This window comes from Stenella coeruleoalba (genome assembly GCF_951394435.1).
Source record: "Stenella coeruleoalba genome assembly, chromosome: 3".
Classification (NCBI taxonomy): Eukaryota; Metazoa; Chordata; class Mammalia; order Artiodactyla; family Delphinidae; genus Stenella; species Stenella coeruleoalba.
This window is the reverse complement of record NC_137148.1, coordinates 62,717,152-62,730,326: the sequence shown is the minus strand read 5'-3', so window position 1 is coordinate 62,730,326 and position 13,175 is coordinate 62,717,152. Positions and strand designations below refer to the sequence as shown.

The following is a 13,175-nucleotide window of genomic DNA, read 5'->3' as shown; positions in this document are numbered from 1 at the left end:
TGTGCTCAGTCTCTCCTCCCACATTTCCGTGCTAGTGGGGACTTGAGAAACCCGGGAAAGCTGCTGCAACAGGGGTGGGAGTGGGAGATAGGCTATCACCCGCTTGACACTTCGGCACTGTTGCTATGAATGATTCACTTGTGTTTGGCACATTTGTTGCAAGGAAATCTCCTCCTCCCGCCGCTCCTCTCGGCTGTCTCCTGCGCTTTGGCCTTTAAGGAGAAGCGAGAGCAGGTGGGCACAGAAGAGCTCGCCGAGTCCTCCTCCCCCTGCTCCTTCCCTAATTTAGCAGTACTTCCGGCCGCGTGACATCATCCCCCGCACCCCGGTGACGTGAACGGCGGGTGACGTGTGTGCGGAGAGGAGCGCGCTGACGTTGCTATTTAAAGGTCCTCCTGCGGGGAGGATGGAGACTCAGCGAGAGCACCCGGTGTGGGGCGCGGAGGAGGCTGTGGCGGCAGGGAGCGGGGCCAGGAGCCAGCAGAGGAGCAGAGCGCACGGCACGCGCGCCGCCGACCACTAGGGGAGGGGGGAAAGGAAGGACGGACCGCCGGACCTGCCGCCCGGCCTAGCTCCCCACGAGGGCCGGCTCGGCCCGTGACCACCAGCGTCCCCGCCGCCCTCGCAGCTGCCGCCTCCTCCCGCTACCCTCAGGGCCCCGCCGGGCTCTCGGGACGGGTCAGCACCCCAGTCCCTGCTGCCCGGCCGCGTCTCCGCGGCCGCGGCCGCCCCCTCCCGCGAGCAGGGGGAGGGACCGCACTGCTCCCGATTCTCCCCGCCCCCTCCCCCGCCCCTCGCAGCCAGCTCCGCTGCCGCGCTCGCCTCTTGCGGGCGGCGCTGACCTGGGAAGCGGCGCCCTCCGCTCTGTGAGCGGCTGGTGGAGGCGGAGGCAGCGGCGGGCTTCGGGCCGCCCGGCCAGCGCTGCTCCGCCGAGCAGGAGCTGGAGGCCGGCGAAGGCGGGCGGTGATGGAAGTGTGAGAAGGAGGCGGCGGGGCCCGAGAACTGTGAGGCGGCGCGTGGCGGCGGCGCGTGGCGGCGGCGCGGAGCGGGAGAGGCGAGGAGCAGGGGTGGGGGCGCTGGAGCAGCGGCTGTTCTGCGGCTTCGAGCCCCTTTCCCCTGGTCCCGACGCGGGATTAGCCGCCCGCCTCGGCTCGGGCGGGATCCCGTCGACCCTTCAGCCCCGTCCTTCGCCGCTGCTCGGCCCGTCCCGGAGCTGGGGGCAGGGTGCCGGGGGGCAGCGTGGGGCTTGGCTCTCTGATTCATTCATTCTCCGCCGCCGGAGCCTCGAACTTGCGGTGCTCCGAAGAGCGGAGGGAAGAGCGGCAGCAGCGAATGAAGGGCCGGGCGCGAGCCGGGCTCCATTGTGCTCGGCGGCGGGGGGCGGGCAGGGGCTGAGGGAGGTGGGATCCGGCCCCCTCCCCCTGCTCCCCGGCGTGCGCTGCGCCCCCAGCCTGCTGCCAGCCTGGAAATGGCTCCGTGTGTTCTCCTCGGGAGAATGAATCGATCCTGCCCAGCCTTCTCTTCCTCCTCCCCGCCTCCTCTCTGCTCCCAGTCTTAGGAGGGGGGAAAAAAATTAAAAGACAGATTCCAATGTGGAGTGCCATGCACGTCGCGAGCCGCTGGGTTTGCACTTGGAAGAGATTTTTCTACATAGCTTTTTCTAATGTGAGCGCAGGGAAGCAGTGGCATTACTGCGCTTAGGATTTTTATTTTCTCGTAGGGATCTCTCAAGTGCTCGTCGCATTGGGTTGCACGCTCCACCCCCAGGGACCTGGTGTGGTGGAGAAATTTGAACCCGCAGCCTTAGTAGCACCGAAAAGGCCGAGTTACCTGGGCTCTCCCTGAGTGTGGAGGAGGACAGGAGAGAAATGACCACTGAACTCATTTTTTATAGGACTCCGTGAAGCTGGATTCTGCATTTCCCGATTCATAGACTCATTTTGTGGAATAGAGTTGACCGCCGTCTCCTCCGCGCAGCATTTTAACTCTAATAAGCAAATGCCACCTCTGTTTGAACATTTTGGTATTTCCCAGAGAGAAATCATTTTACCTAAGGGAACTAACTGAATTTTCAGCATCACTGAAATACCTCCACAAAAGGATCTCGGGGGGTGGAAAAGCAACTGCGAAATAACGGACGGAGAAATTCCTTTGGAGTTGTTCCGTAGCATAAGAGCAGAAACTTCCGAGCAAGTTTTCACTGGGCAAAATGGGGTAAGGATTTTGTGCTTAACCCCGCTTCGAGTCTGTTTATGTATGTGTGTTACTGAGCGGTGGTGGTGAATTGTCTGTGTTTTATGTTTTCAAACAAATTTGCCACCTTGCCAAGCTGGTCGTGCTTTAAAAATATAGGTGTATTAACCTTTTAAGAAGTTATTTTTGTGGAGTAACACCGGAGGCCGTAATTAAGGAACATACGTCTATTATTGTAACCAGAATGTAGCTTTATTAGGGGTATTTAAGAAGACCACACGTACTGCCCTTTCCTGGTCGAAGTGCCGCAGCAGTTTATAATCAAAGTCGTGTTCTCTTAGGTTTTGTTGCCGGTATCTTTCAAAAAGAAGTCCTGCGTTCTCTCAGTACTTTGAGAATAATCAGGTGCACAAAGGACAATTGTTAAGTAATGAGTGGTTAGACTACAGTCCTTGAAAATGATCCAGTGTAAATTGTCCTCACTGTGCCCTCCTTTTTGCCCTTGAATAGCCGAAGCTAAAATCTATAGAATTGCTCTATTGGGGCATTTAAAACGAAAATCTGAAAGTCTTAGGAGGAGTCCACAGTGCCCTGCATTTAAAGATCAGAGCCTGAATAGGAAACAGCTTTTTGTTAAAGGAACTTGTTCACTTTCTCTGTTTTTTTTTTGTTTTTTTTTTTGCTTTTATGATCAAGTCTTCAGTTTGTGTTAACAATGTCAGATGTATACCTTCTTTCAGATCCAAAGTCAACCAAGAGTGCCGTTTTCCTACCTTTTTTAACTTTTCACACAGTAACTCGATAAAATGCTAGTGACTCTTACTAATTTAAGCCAGACTTCCATAATATATTAATGGAGTAATGATCTAGTTTCATTGACAGATTTTCAATAATTTTTTGTCAAAGAGGAACTTCTAGAATTTTCTCTCTCTCTCTTTTTCGTAGTTGAATAAACACATCTAAAGTGTAGTTAAGGGACAGAGATTGAAAGGACAGACACTGAAATTCGTTGTGACAGTTTAGGGGTGTGCACACCTAAACTTTCATTCTTAGAACGTTCAGAGGAAAGTTCTTACTAGTACTACCCTTTTTTGTTGGAATTAGAACTTGAAGTTCATAAACTTAAGTTTGAAGATGTAGAATGTACGTTGTAGGAGTCCATCAGGAATTGATGAGAAAGAGTGATACTTGTTTTTAAAACTTAAATGACAAAGTGATGAGAATATATATAACTTGCATGATTTGGGATACTGCTAACAGCAATTAAAATACCTCATTCTATTTCTAGTGCTGCTATTAGTAGCTTGGTGATCTGAGGCAAATTGCTTGACCTTTGTGGACTCTTGTTTTTTTAATCTGTAAAATGAAGGTCTTAGGTGAGTTTTAAAATTTTTTCCAGCCTGTAAAAGTGAATTATTTCTTTTTCTCCTGCAGTTTTCATAATTGCTGTTGGTTTCTTGAAGTAAATCTCTCAGATGGAGAGATTTTCTCTAAGCAGTTTTGAAGCATGTAAGCTTGGAAAATAATGGCATTTGAAAAATGTTTTGGATGAATTGTACCAATTTTAATGAGAGAAAATACTGACAAATACTACTATTCAAAATCTTTGAAATATGGCTTCCCTTGAGAGTCCGCAGCTCTTCTGTTTAAAATGTGTCAGAGAAGAAAAATCAAGTGGCAGTTTTTCATGTTGAAGGCTGCATTCTCTCTAAGCTGTGGAGTGGTAGCATCATGAAAGAAAATTCATGGTTTTCCACAACATTTAAGCTGCATGAATGTCCATGGTTTTACCAAGGGAAGCTTGAGATGAACTTAAAACGAAGGGGATTGGTCTTTAAAACATGAAAATAAGCCCCTGCACATAGCCCAGATTTTAGATACTTCAGTGTAATTAAATGTGTTTATAAACTAATTTATTAGTCCTTAATAAAGTCTTAAAGGTGGACTGGAGAGGCAAAGGAGTGAATGTTTATGGCATAATTTTTCTGCAAGTCTGCAATTGGGGCTGTGACTCTCAGTAATAGTGACTTGTTTCATCTAAGTTGTCAAGAGAAGGCATTTGTGGAAGTTTCCACACTTAGTAGGTGTTTGTACCTAATAAGTGTTTGTGGAATAAGCACAGCCTCCTGCACCTACTTAAAACAAAAGGGAACAGAGCTTTAAATGGCCTTTAAAGTTTTACCTAGGCAATCCTAAATTACCTTACTCTGACAGGTATCTGTATCTAAAATTTAATATTGTGGGTGGAGAGTTTCATGTTTTATGAATATATTTTTGACTAATGTTAGGTTATAATAAAAATTTATCTCTGCCTTAGTTTTGGATATAATTGCAAGTCTAGGGGCAAAATCAAAACAAAAGGAATGATTTTGAAAGAAAATGAGTGATTAGTTCAGGCCAAAAACAAATCTAAGGCTCCTGTGATAGTAGTTTATGAACTATGGTGGAAATGAAAAAGAACAGCTGAAACTGACAGTTGGCAGAATCTGTCAAAGTATCCTGGATGCTGCCTGAGCTGTTTTTAATTACAGTGAAGGTGGTTGAAGTATTGGTTTGTGAAATAGGTGTATCAGAACCCCTAAAAATGAGAGCAGGTATGTGAGGTAAAGTCTAGGAAAACTTCCGGGCCCCAGCGAGGAGCCCTTGTTAGGTATGACCCCCCAGCCCTCCAAGTAGTATCTCCTAAGGAGAGCAGTGAGTCAGGAGCTATTTTGGAATGATGAGAGTAGGCAACAGAAATCACATAACTTCAGTGAGGTATTTCATGCTACCTTTTTTTTTTTTTTCCATGCTACCTTTTGTTTTACTTAGCTCATATTGGCAACTTAGTGATCTCAACAAGGGAATATTCCCTCCCCCCTCTTATTAAGAGTGAGTTATTTTTAAAATGTGACTTTCCCTGCAAATGAGGTTGATAATGCTCTTTGTGATTTATCTCACCTGCCTGTGGGCGCCTCTGGAAACCCTCTTCTCCGCCTTTCCTCAGATAACTTCCTGAAGCGTGGAAGTGAGTGCTGCCTCATTGCAACCTGAACCAAGTCGCTTCTTTGCTGGGAGAGGAAGCTGACACCTCTTTCTGCCCCATGCTACTGGGTGCTGCTCTCCGGGGACTTTAGCTAAAACGCAGAAATCTTGATCCAGCATGCACTGCAATCTGAATGGGCTTTGTTGCAAAGGCAACCACTTAATCACTTCTAACATCAGGAAAGTTAGATGGAAGTCTGTTCCTTTTACCAGGTTTGAACCCCTATCATGTGGCATGTACAGCAGCTCAGTACTGCTGATACAGAGACCAGTAACATGTGCTTCTTCCCTTAGGGAGTTTATAGCTTAGAAGTTGATCTAGGATAATTACCTGAATGGAATTCATGGCAGTTAAGCGACTGACAAAAGTGTCTTTATACTTAGTTGTAAACTCAGTTTAGTTTTAAGTGATTAAATGTCTCAGATGAAAAGGTGGTTAAAATCTCAGAAGGTTCAACATCACTACTGCAGTGTGTTTGTTTGTTTTTCCAGACCTATGGTGTTTAGTTGAAATATTTATTTTTAGTTACTCCATTGCTTTGTTTTGTTATTTTAAGATTAATCCAACTCACTGGATAGAAGAGTAGGGAAAATGAGTTCCAAATATTTAAGTGTTTCCTGATACAATTTTTAAATGACTGAATATAAGGCATTTTAAGTAGCTTTATTTCTCAGTTAGGATCTGTTTAGTTGAGTGAAATGTGCAGTTTCTTGTTTGTGTTGCATATTTGTAATGACCCATGGCTTATAAAGTGACCCTATAGTTTACGAGATTCATTATGTTTGTGGAATGATTGAGATCTTCCTAGAAATCAAAAAGACTTCTCTGTTAAGGTTTGAAAAGTTGAGTGCTTTTTGAGACCATATAATGTTTCATCCTCATTAAGTATCTTCATTTCGAAAGAATCTCCATGTGATAAGCAGCATTTATATACATTACAGGAATTGAGATAAAATTTTCCAATCTTATTGAATGGGCATTGCAAGAGTAAGTAAAACTTTTTAAAGGCTAATCATTCAGTGGTCTTTAACATGTGTAATCATATAGAACTGAATCTTTTAGGTTAAAAAGTCTTAATTTTCACAACATATCTCTGTATACTATAAAATTAGGACATCCATTATCACACTGTTAAAAGAGACAGATTTATCAGTGAACTTGTGCTTTTAATTGCAGTTTGATTTTCCTTTCTTCATCCATCATAAGTCTAACACATTGGTTATTTCTGTGCTCCCTAATAAAATATCTGATTTGAAAAAAAGATGAAATTGATGAGAATCAGTGTTGCTTGTTTTAAGCAACATTTTTTAGGGAAGCAGTTGAAATTAATCACATGTATATGTTACCTTTTTTTGTGCTTTGTCATTACCCTCCACTTGTATTTTATTTATTTCTCATCTTGTTTTTAAAAATCTCACTTCTCTGGTAGGTATAATTTCGAATTACTTTTACAGGTACAAAACTAAATTACTTGGTTTTTTTTGGCTGCGTTGGGTCTTTGTTGCTGCTTGCCGGCTTTCTCGGCGAGCAGGGGCTACTCTTCACTGCAGTGTGTGGGCTTCTCATCGCGGTGGCTTCTCTTGTCACAGAGCACGGGCTCCAGGCGTGCGAGCCTCAGCAGTTGCGTCTCACGGGCTCAGTAGTTGTGGTGCACGGGCTTAGTTGCTCCGTGGCACGTGTGATCTTCCTGGACCAGGGATCGACCCCGTGTCCTGGCAGGCAGATTCCCAACCACTGAGCCACCAGGGAAGTCCCTAAATTACTTTTTAGTGACCTTGCAAAAGAAAAGAAACAAACTATTCTTTCTCATGAGGTTTCTCCCCCCCCCACACACACAATGATTAATTGTGAACCCAGTATGGCTCTTGTGTAACTAAAAGAATTTTAAATATGTAAAACAAACATTTGACTTAGTTAAGATCTGAATTTCATTTACACATAATTATCTTTTTTAAGATAGGCTACTGGAAGAAGGCAAAGCATCATTGTTTTCTTTTTTGTTTCAGAAAATAAAATTATAAAATCCGAAAAATTAGCAGTCTAGCCAATACTTTCTCTTCATAGTACAGTTTACCTTTGCACTTTCTCTAGCTTTTGAAAAATCACTTTAATCTTTTTTTTCACTTTAATCTTTTAACACCTAATATTAGCTTTTTAAAAATTGCTTTGCTTTATGGACATTTTCTTTTAATGTTCTTCCCTAAAACATGAAGCATTTCCGTGTTATCTTTGAAAAGAGTCGGCACCAGTTCCTTAAGGCAGAGCAGTTTTAAGAATTGTGGACTTTTTGTGAAATTACCAAACAAGAGTTAGACAGAAATTAAACACAAACAAAAAAGTGTACTGAGGGATCACAGATACCAAACAGCTTTTATTCCTTTATTAGGTTGTTTTAAGTCATGTTTATTATGTCATGGGCACATCTGGATCCATGTGTCCACATGCCTCAGAGTCCAGAAGGCTGTGGAAGAGAGTGTTCTTGACCCCCGCCCCACCTATAGAAGGGCTTGCTCCTCATTTGTCCCTGTCTTTAGTAGGAGGGCGGAGATAGATAACCACAGCTCTGGTATCTCTCTGAGTACCGTACAGTGTGTTTCCTAACCACCTAGGTCATAGCAGAGCACACACGTGCAGTGTAAGTTGAAAGAATCTGGGGAATTAGACCCCACTCTTAGTGTACAGAAAATGCCGATTCCTAGCAGTTGGGTATAAGTTGGATGTACCAATTATTTTTCTGATAAACTTTCTTGGTAAATTGTTGGATCCTTTAACCTTTACATTTAAGCATGGCTCAATCTTACTTAAGTAGTGTTGCCTTCCTTCTGTTTCATTTAAGAAGTTTAAGACGGTTATTTTGAATAAGGCTTTTCTGTGAGTTGGAATTTGCCCTACTTACTTTCAGTTTCCCCCATTAGGCTCTTAGTAATGGTCGCTAGGAAATTATCTTAAGTGGATTTGACTATCAAAGAGCTCAAAGTACTCATACTAGAAAATATCTGTCCGTGTTCCTTTGTGGAAGGTAAGTCTGTACATGACTAAACTTAGGTAGGACAATTATTTTGAACCAACTGTAATACTTGAGTGTGCTTAGCTTATCCTTTTACGTTTCTGTGCTTTCTTTTTGCTTATCTTGTAAAACTGCTGTTTTCTGTCCTCTGTAGTTATGAATCTCTGTCATATGACTTTTAACATTAAAATTCATGTGCTTTGCTTAATCACCCTGCCAGCTCCCAAGATGTTTACAGAATGAGGATTCCACCTACTCTTGTGTACTCAGTTTTGCCAGGGATCTGTATACATTCAGCTGAATGGAAAGACTCACAAATCACCCTTCAACTCATCTTCCTTGAGGTTCTGTTGATTAAAAAAAAAAGTTCTGGATCTTGCAGGCTGCCTTTTTTCCCTACTCAACTGAAAATATATAGGATTTTAGCTGTCTATTTTTATTGTTGCTTTCATTTACTATTTTTTAATGCTAAATTGACATTTATTGCTATGCCTATGTTAATGTGAGGGTAATAAGACATTAATGGAAATATTGCTACTTAGTTTTACTTGGTAGCATATTAGTATATTTGGAGTAATTAGTATATGATCTGTGGTAAACTGTAGGTTAGTCATACGGTACAAAGCTAGCCTGAAAAATATTTTCAAAGATGGTGCAGTGGTCGATTAGAAACCAGGATGCAAAGCTGTATATTCTCAACTATATAAAATACATCTGTACATGCATAAAAAGATTTGAAGGAAATTCATTAAAGTGCTACCATGTTTATTTCTGGGACATACAATTGTGAAATTTTGTTGAGTCTTTCTGAATCTTTAAGTTTCTCTGTGATTAATATATTAAGTTTTAGAACTTCTCTTGGGTTTAAAGAGTGAAGGTCTTAAAAAATACTAATATCTACAGTACAGAGTTATCAGGATCAGTCACTGTTCCTACATATACATAGATACTTATGTGTTTGTATCAATTTTAGCTTGTTTATCTCAAATTTTATTTTTCTTTTCAAAATTGGCTAAAGTAATTACACCAATGATAGCAAAAATGGTTTCTTGTTTAAGTGTAAGGAGTAGTTCAGAATGTTAGTACTAATCTCCACTTTTTTTGGAGCCAGAGCTCAAAAGGAAAATGTGACTAGGGGAGGTCATGCAGGGGCAGAACATGTGCTAGATCTCCAGCTCCTTGGGGTTCCTACCATTAGCTCAGGGGATCCTAAATGGATGCTCACATATACAGAGACTGATTTATAGGGGGTTTCTAACCCCTCATAGTTAAAAAAAAAAATTCTAATTTAATGTAAGCTTAGTGTCTTGATAGTGAGTTTTAACTAAATGGATGTTGTCTTCCTTTTAGATGGTACTGAAAGAAAGTGCATTCTAATTTTAGCGTAATCAGTGTCTGCTCAATGCATTATATTTTAAATACATTGAAGTCTTTCTCATAAATGAATTGAAATGTTATTACATATGTTTTGTATAGTTTCCAAAGTTGATTCTACAGTGTAAATTCCATCAGTCAAAGCCCTGTTAACTGCTCTTGTAGTTAATGGACACATGAGCCTCAAGAATGTGTGAGGAAGCAGGGTCTACTTCTCTGAAGACTTCAGACCAGAAAAAGAATGCTTAAGATGTTATCTTGAAACACTTTTCCTAGAGCTTAATGTTGGACCATGAGACCCATAAGTGGAAGGATCACTTGTGGCCTACAGTACAATTTCTGAATCATCATGCAACAGCTGTAAGTTGTTTGATTCCCTAGAATTCATAAGAGACAGCTGGGCCTTATTGTATCCAGATTTAAAATTGTTATTCTTTCTGAATCTTTTCCCCCAGAGGTCCCAAACTCTAATGCTATCATTGGCTGGGCAGAAAAATGTGTGAATATATAAGGCAGAAGGCAGTAAGGATTGGTGGGGACCGTGGGAAAGTGAAGAGAGCATGTCCTGCCTGAAGGCATTTGTAGCCAGTGTTCTAAAAACCCTCTGGTGAAAGAAATACACCTGAAGCCTAGTCTCTTATTTATTTGGCACTTTTTGAGCTCCTACCATATGTTAGTGACTGTGATACTTTGATCTAGGTTGGATACAGTAGGTTTGGAAATGCTTTAACTCTTGACTCAAGAAGGAAGACCAGAGCATAGCAGGGTAGCGGCAGAAATTCACACTAGATTAGTGGTTCTCAAATTTGAATTTGCATCAGAATCACCTAGAGGGCTTGTTAAAAACACAGATTGCTGGACTTCAACCCACGTTTTTGATTCAGTAGGTCTGGGAGTGAGGCCCACGAATTTGCTGTTCCAATGACTTCTCAGGTGATGTTGATGTTGGTCCAAGGACCTTACTTAGAGTCACGGCGTTTGAAAAACGAAGCTTACATATGAGAAACTTCTGTCCATTCAGAAGCCTCGATGATTCTTGAAGCTTTCTTTTCTCTGCTTGCAAATTGAAAAACGTCATAAATTTGAACTAAAGGGGGAAACCTTGATTGAACCTTTTATCTACTGTTTATAAGCTAAAAGATCCAGGACAACTTGAAACTGATCTCTATCTCTTTAAACCTGATTACCTCCAGCAGTACTTACCAGTTAATGCCACTTGCTTCAGAGTGACTTCTGCTTTCTGGCATTTCGGAATGTATTATTTCTAAACTACCTGACACTGCTTTGACTTCTGAAGGTTTTTTGTGATTTTTTTAAAATTTATTTTTATTTTTGGCTGCGTTGGGTCTTCGTTGCTGCATGCGGGCTTTCTCTAGTTGCGGCAAGCGGGAGCTACTCTTCACTGCAGTGCGCAGGCTTCTTTTGTCGCGGAGCACGGGCTCTAGGCGCGCGGGCTCAGTAGTTGTGGCTCACAGGTTCTGGAGCGCGGGCTCAGTAGTTGTGGCGCACAGGCTTAGTTGCTCCGCGGCATGTGGGATCTTCCTGGACCAGGGCTCAAACCCGTGTCCCCTGCACTAGCAGGCGGATTCTTAACCACTCTGCCACCAGGGAAGTCTGACTCCTGAAGTTTTTATGCTTTTGGAGGAAGTATGATTTCCTTCTAAGTTGTTTATCCTGTTTAGCTATCCTTAAGTTTGTCCACATGCTATCGTATTAGTTTTCTGTTGCTGTGTGACAAATCACCATAATTTTAGTGGCTTTAAAACAACACCCATTTATCTCAGTTTCTGTGAGTCAGGAATCCAGACACCTTAACGGGGTCTTCTGCTCAGGGTCTCACAAGGCAGCAGCAGTCAAGGTGGCAGCTCGAACTAGAGTCTTATCTGTGGATCAGCATCTCCTTCAAAGCTCATGTGGTTGTTGGCTGAATTCATTTCCTTGCAGCTATAGAACTCAAAGTGGCTGTGACTTCAAGGCAGCCAGGAGGAGCCCCTCTCTGGTGCTTCATCTTGTTCTAAAGGACTCGCCTAAATAAGTCAGGGCCACCCAGGGTACCCTCCCTTTTGATTAGTTGAAAGTCAACTGATTAGTGACCTAATTACCTGTGTGACATCCCATCATATTCAAGCCTTCTACCCATACTGAAGGTGAGAGTTTTATGCAGAAAATGCCCACCAGGGGGCAGTAATCTAGGGGCCATCTTAGAATTCTGCCTGCTGCACCACATCAAATACCTATGGATATTTTCCAAATGCTCAAGTATCAGTATGTCCATTCCATTTATTTTTGTTTTTTTTTTTAACTTTTAAAAATCTGTAGTCCTCTGCATTCCTGCTCCACTATGGACTGGTTACTCTTTAGTTGGATTATGTAGTCTCATACTAGACTTTCCTTTAATTTTTTTGGGGGGTGGGTGGTGAGGCATCATATCTCCTGTTTCCTGGACACTGTTTTCTTCATTTATCCTTTTGTTTTAGTGAATCTCCTTTTCCTGTAGTTACCTGAAAATGACTAGGTAGGAGATAACTTTTTTGAGACATATGTGAAAGTGCCCTCCCCCTCAACTGAGGCTAGATCTCTAGACAGGAAGTAATTTTCTCTTATTACTGTGAAGGCACTGATCTGTCGTCTTCTAGTTTCCAGTGTTCCTGTTGAAGCCTGCTTGTTTCTGATGCCTGTTCCTTCATGTGTTACTCTTACCCCACTTTGGAATGTTTTAGGATTTATTTTTTTTCTCTGCTGTTCAAAAATTTCACAATGATGTGGTGTGGCACTTTTTGTTTGTATGTTTTTTTTGTTTTTTTTGAATTGTTCTTTTGGTCACTGCTGGACCATATCAGCCGTCAACTTCCCTAAGTTTGGGAGATTTTCTTCTATTTTTAAAAAATATCATTTCATACATTTTTTTCTCTTTCTGACCTATTAGTTGGATGGTAACCTTTTTGTCTTATCTACCAGTTTTTTTCTTTTTATTCTGCCTTCTAAGGAAATTTCCTTGACTTCATCTTCTAATACTTTTATTGGATTTTTAATTTTCACATAATTTTAAATTTCCAGGTCTTCTTTCTCAATATGTCATCGATTTGAGGACACTTACAGTGTTTTGAAGTTTTGTTTTCTGTTCCCTAAATTTTCTTTTGTGTTCCTTTTTTGTTTAGTTTCTTCTTTCATGATGGAAACTTTCCTGGAATATCTGGTAATCCTGAGCTGTGTGTAAAAGTAAGATACTAAAAAGCCGGTTAGAAGCTCTCTGTGACCCAGTGAGTCCTGTCACCGGTGGGCTTCGTGTTAGGCATTTAGGTGGTGAACAGGCCATTTTCTTGGGTGATTTCCAGGTATCAGTAAGTAGAGATCTGTTCTCTGAGATTGTAGGTCTTTTCTTTGAGACTGTTCACTCTAGAGAACAATCTTCCAATGTATATACCTCTTGGCATTCTGAGAGCAAGGTATATACCATTATATACCCAGGAGGCATATTACCTGCTGTAAACTGAAAAACATGAAGGGGAGGGTTTGCAGCCTTTCTCTTAATGCTTCATCCTTGTTTTCTGCTATTGGTAAAGGTAGTTGCTTGAC

General features: G+C 42.1%; 1 protein-coding gene across 2 annotated transcripts in view; it reads left to right on the top strand.

Moving 5' to 3' along the window:
- Positions 1–414: 414 nt before the first annotated feature.
- Positions 415–13,175, top strand: part of HOMER1 (homer scaffold protein 1) — a 131,715-nt gene continuing 118,954 nt past the window's right edge. The window contains exon 1 of one of the 2 annotated variants that reach the window (XM_079915691.1): positions 415–2,214. Coding sequence is in view for 1 of the 2 variants with exons in the window: in XM_079915690.1 (XP_079771816.1) it covers positions 2,210–2,214 (5 nt within the window). In the remaining variant the exon portion in view is untranslated. The remainder of the gene's footprint in view (positions 2,215–13,175) is intronic. The other variant, XM_079915690.1, reaches the window with a different exon arrangement.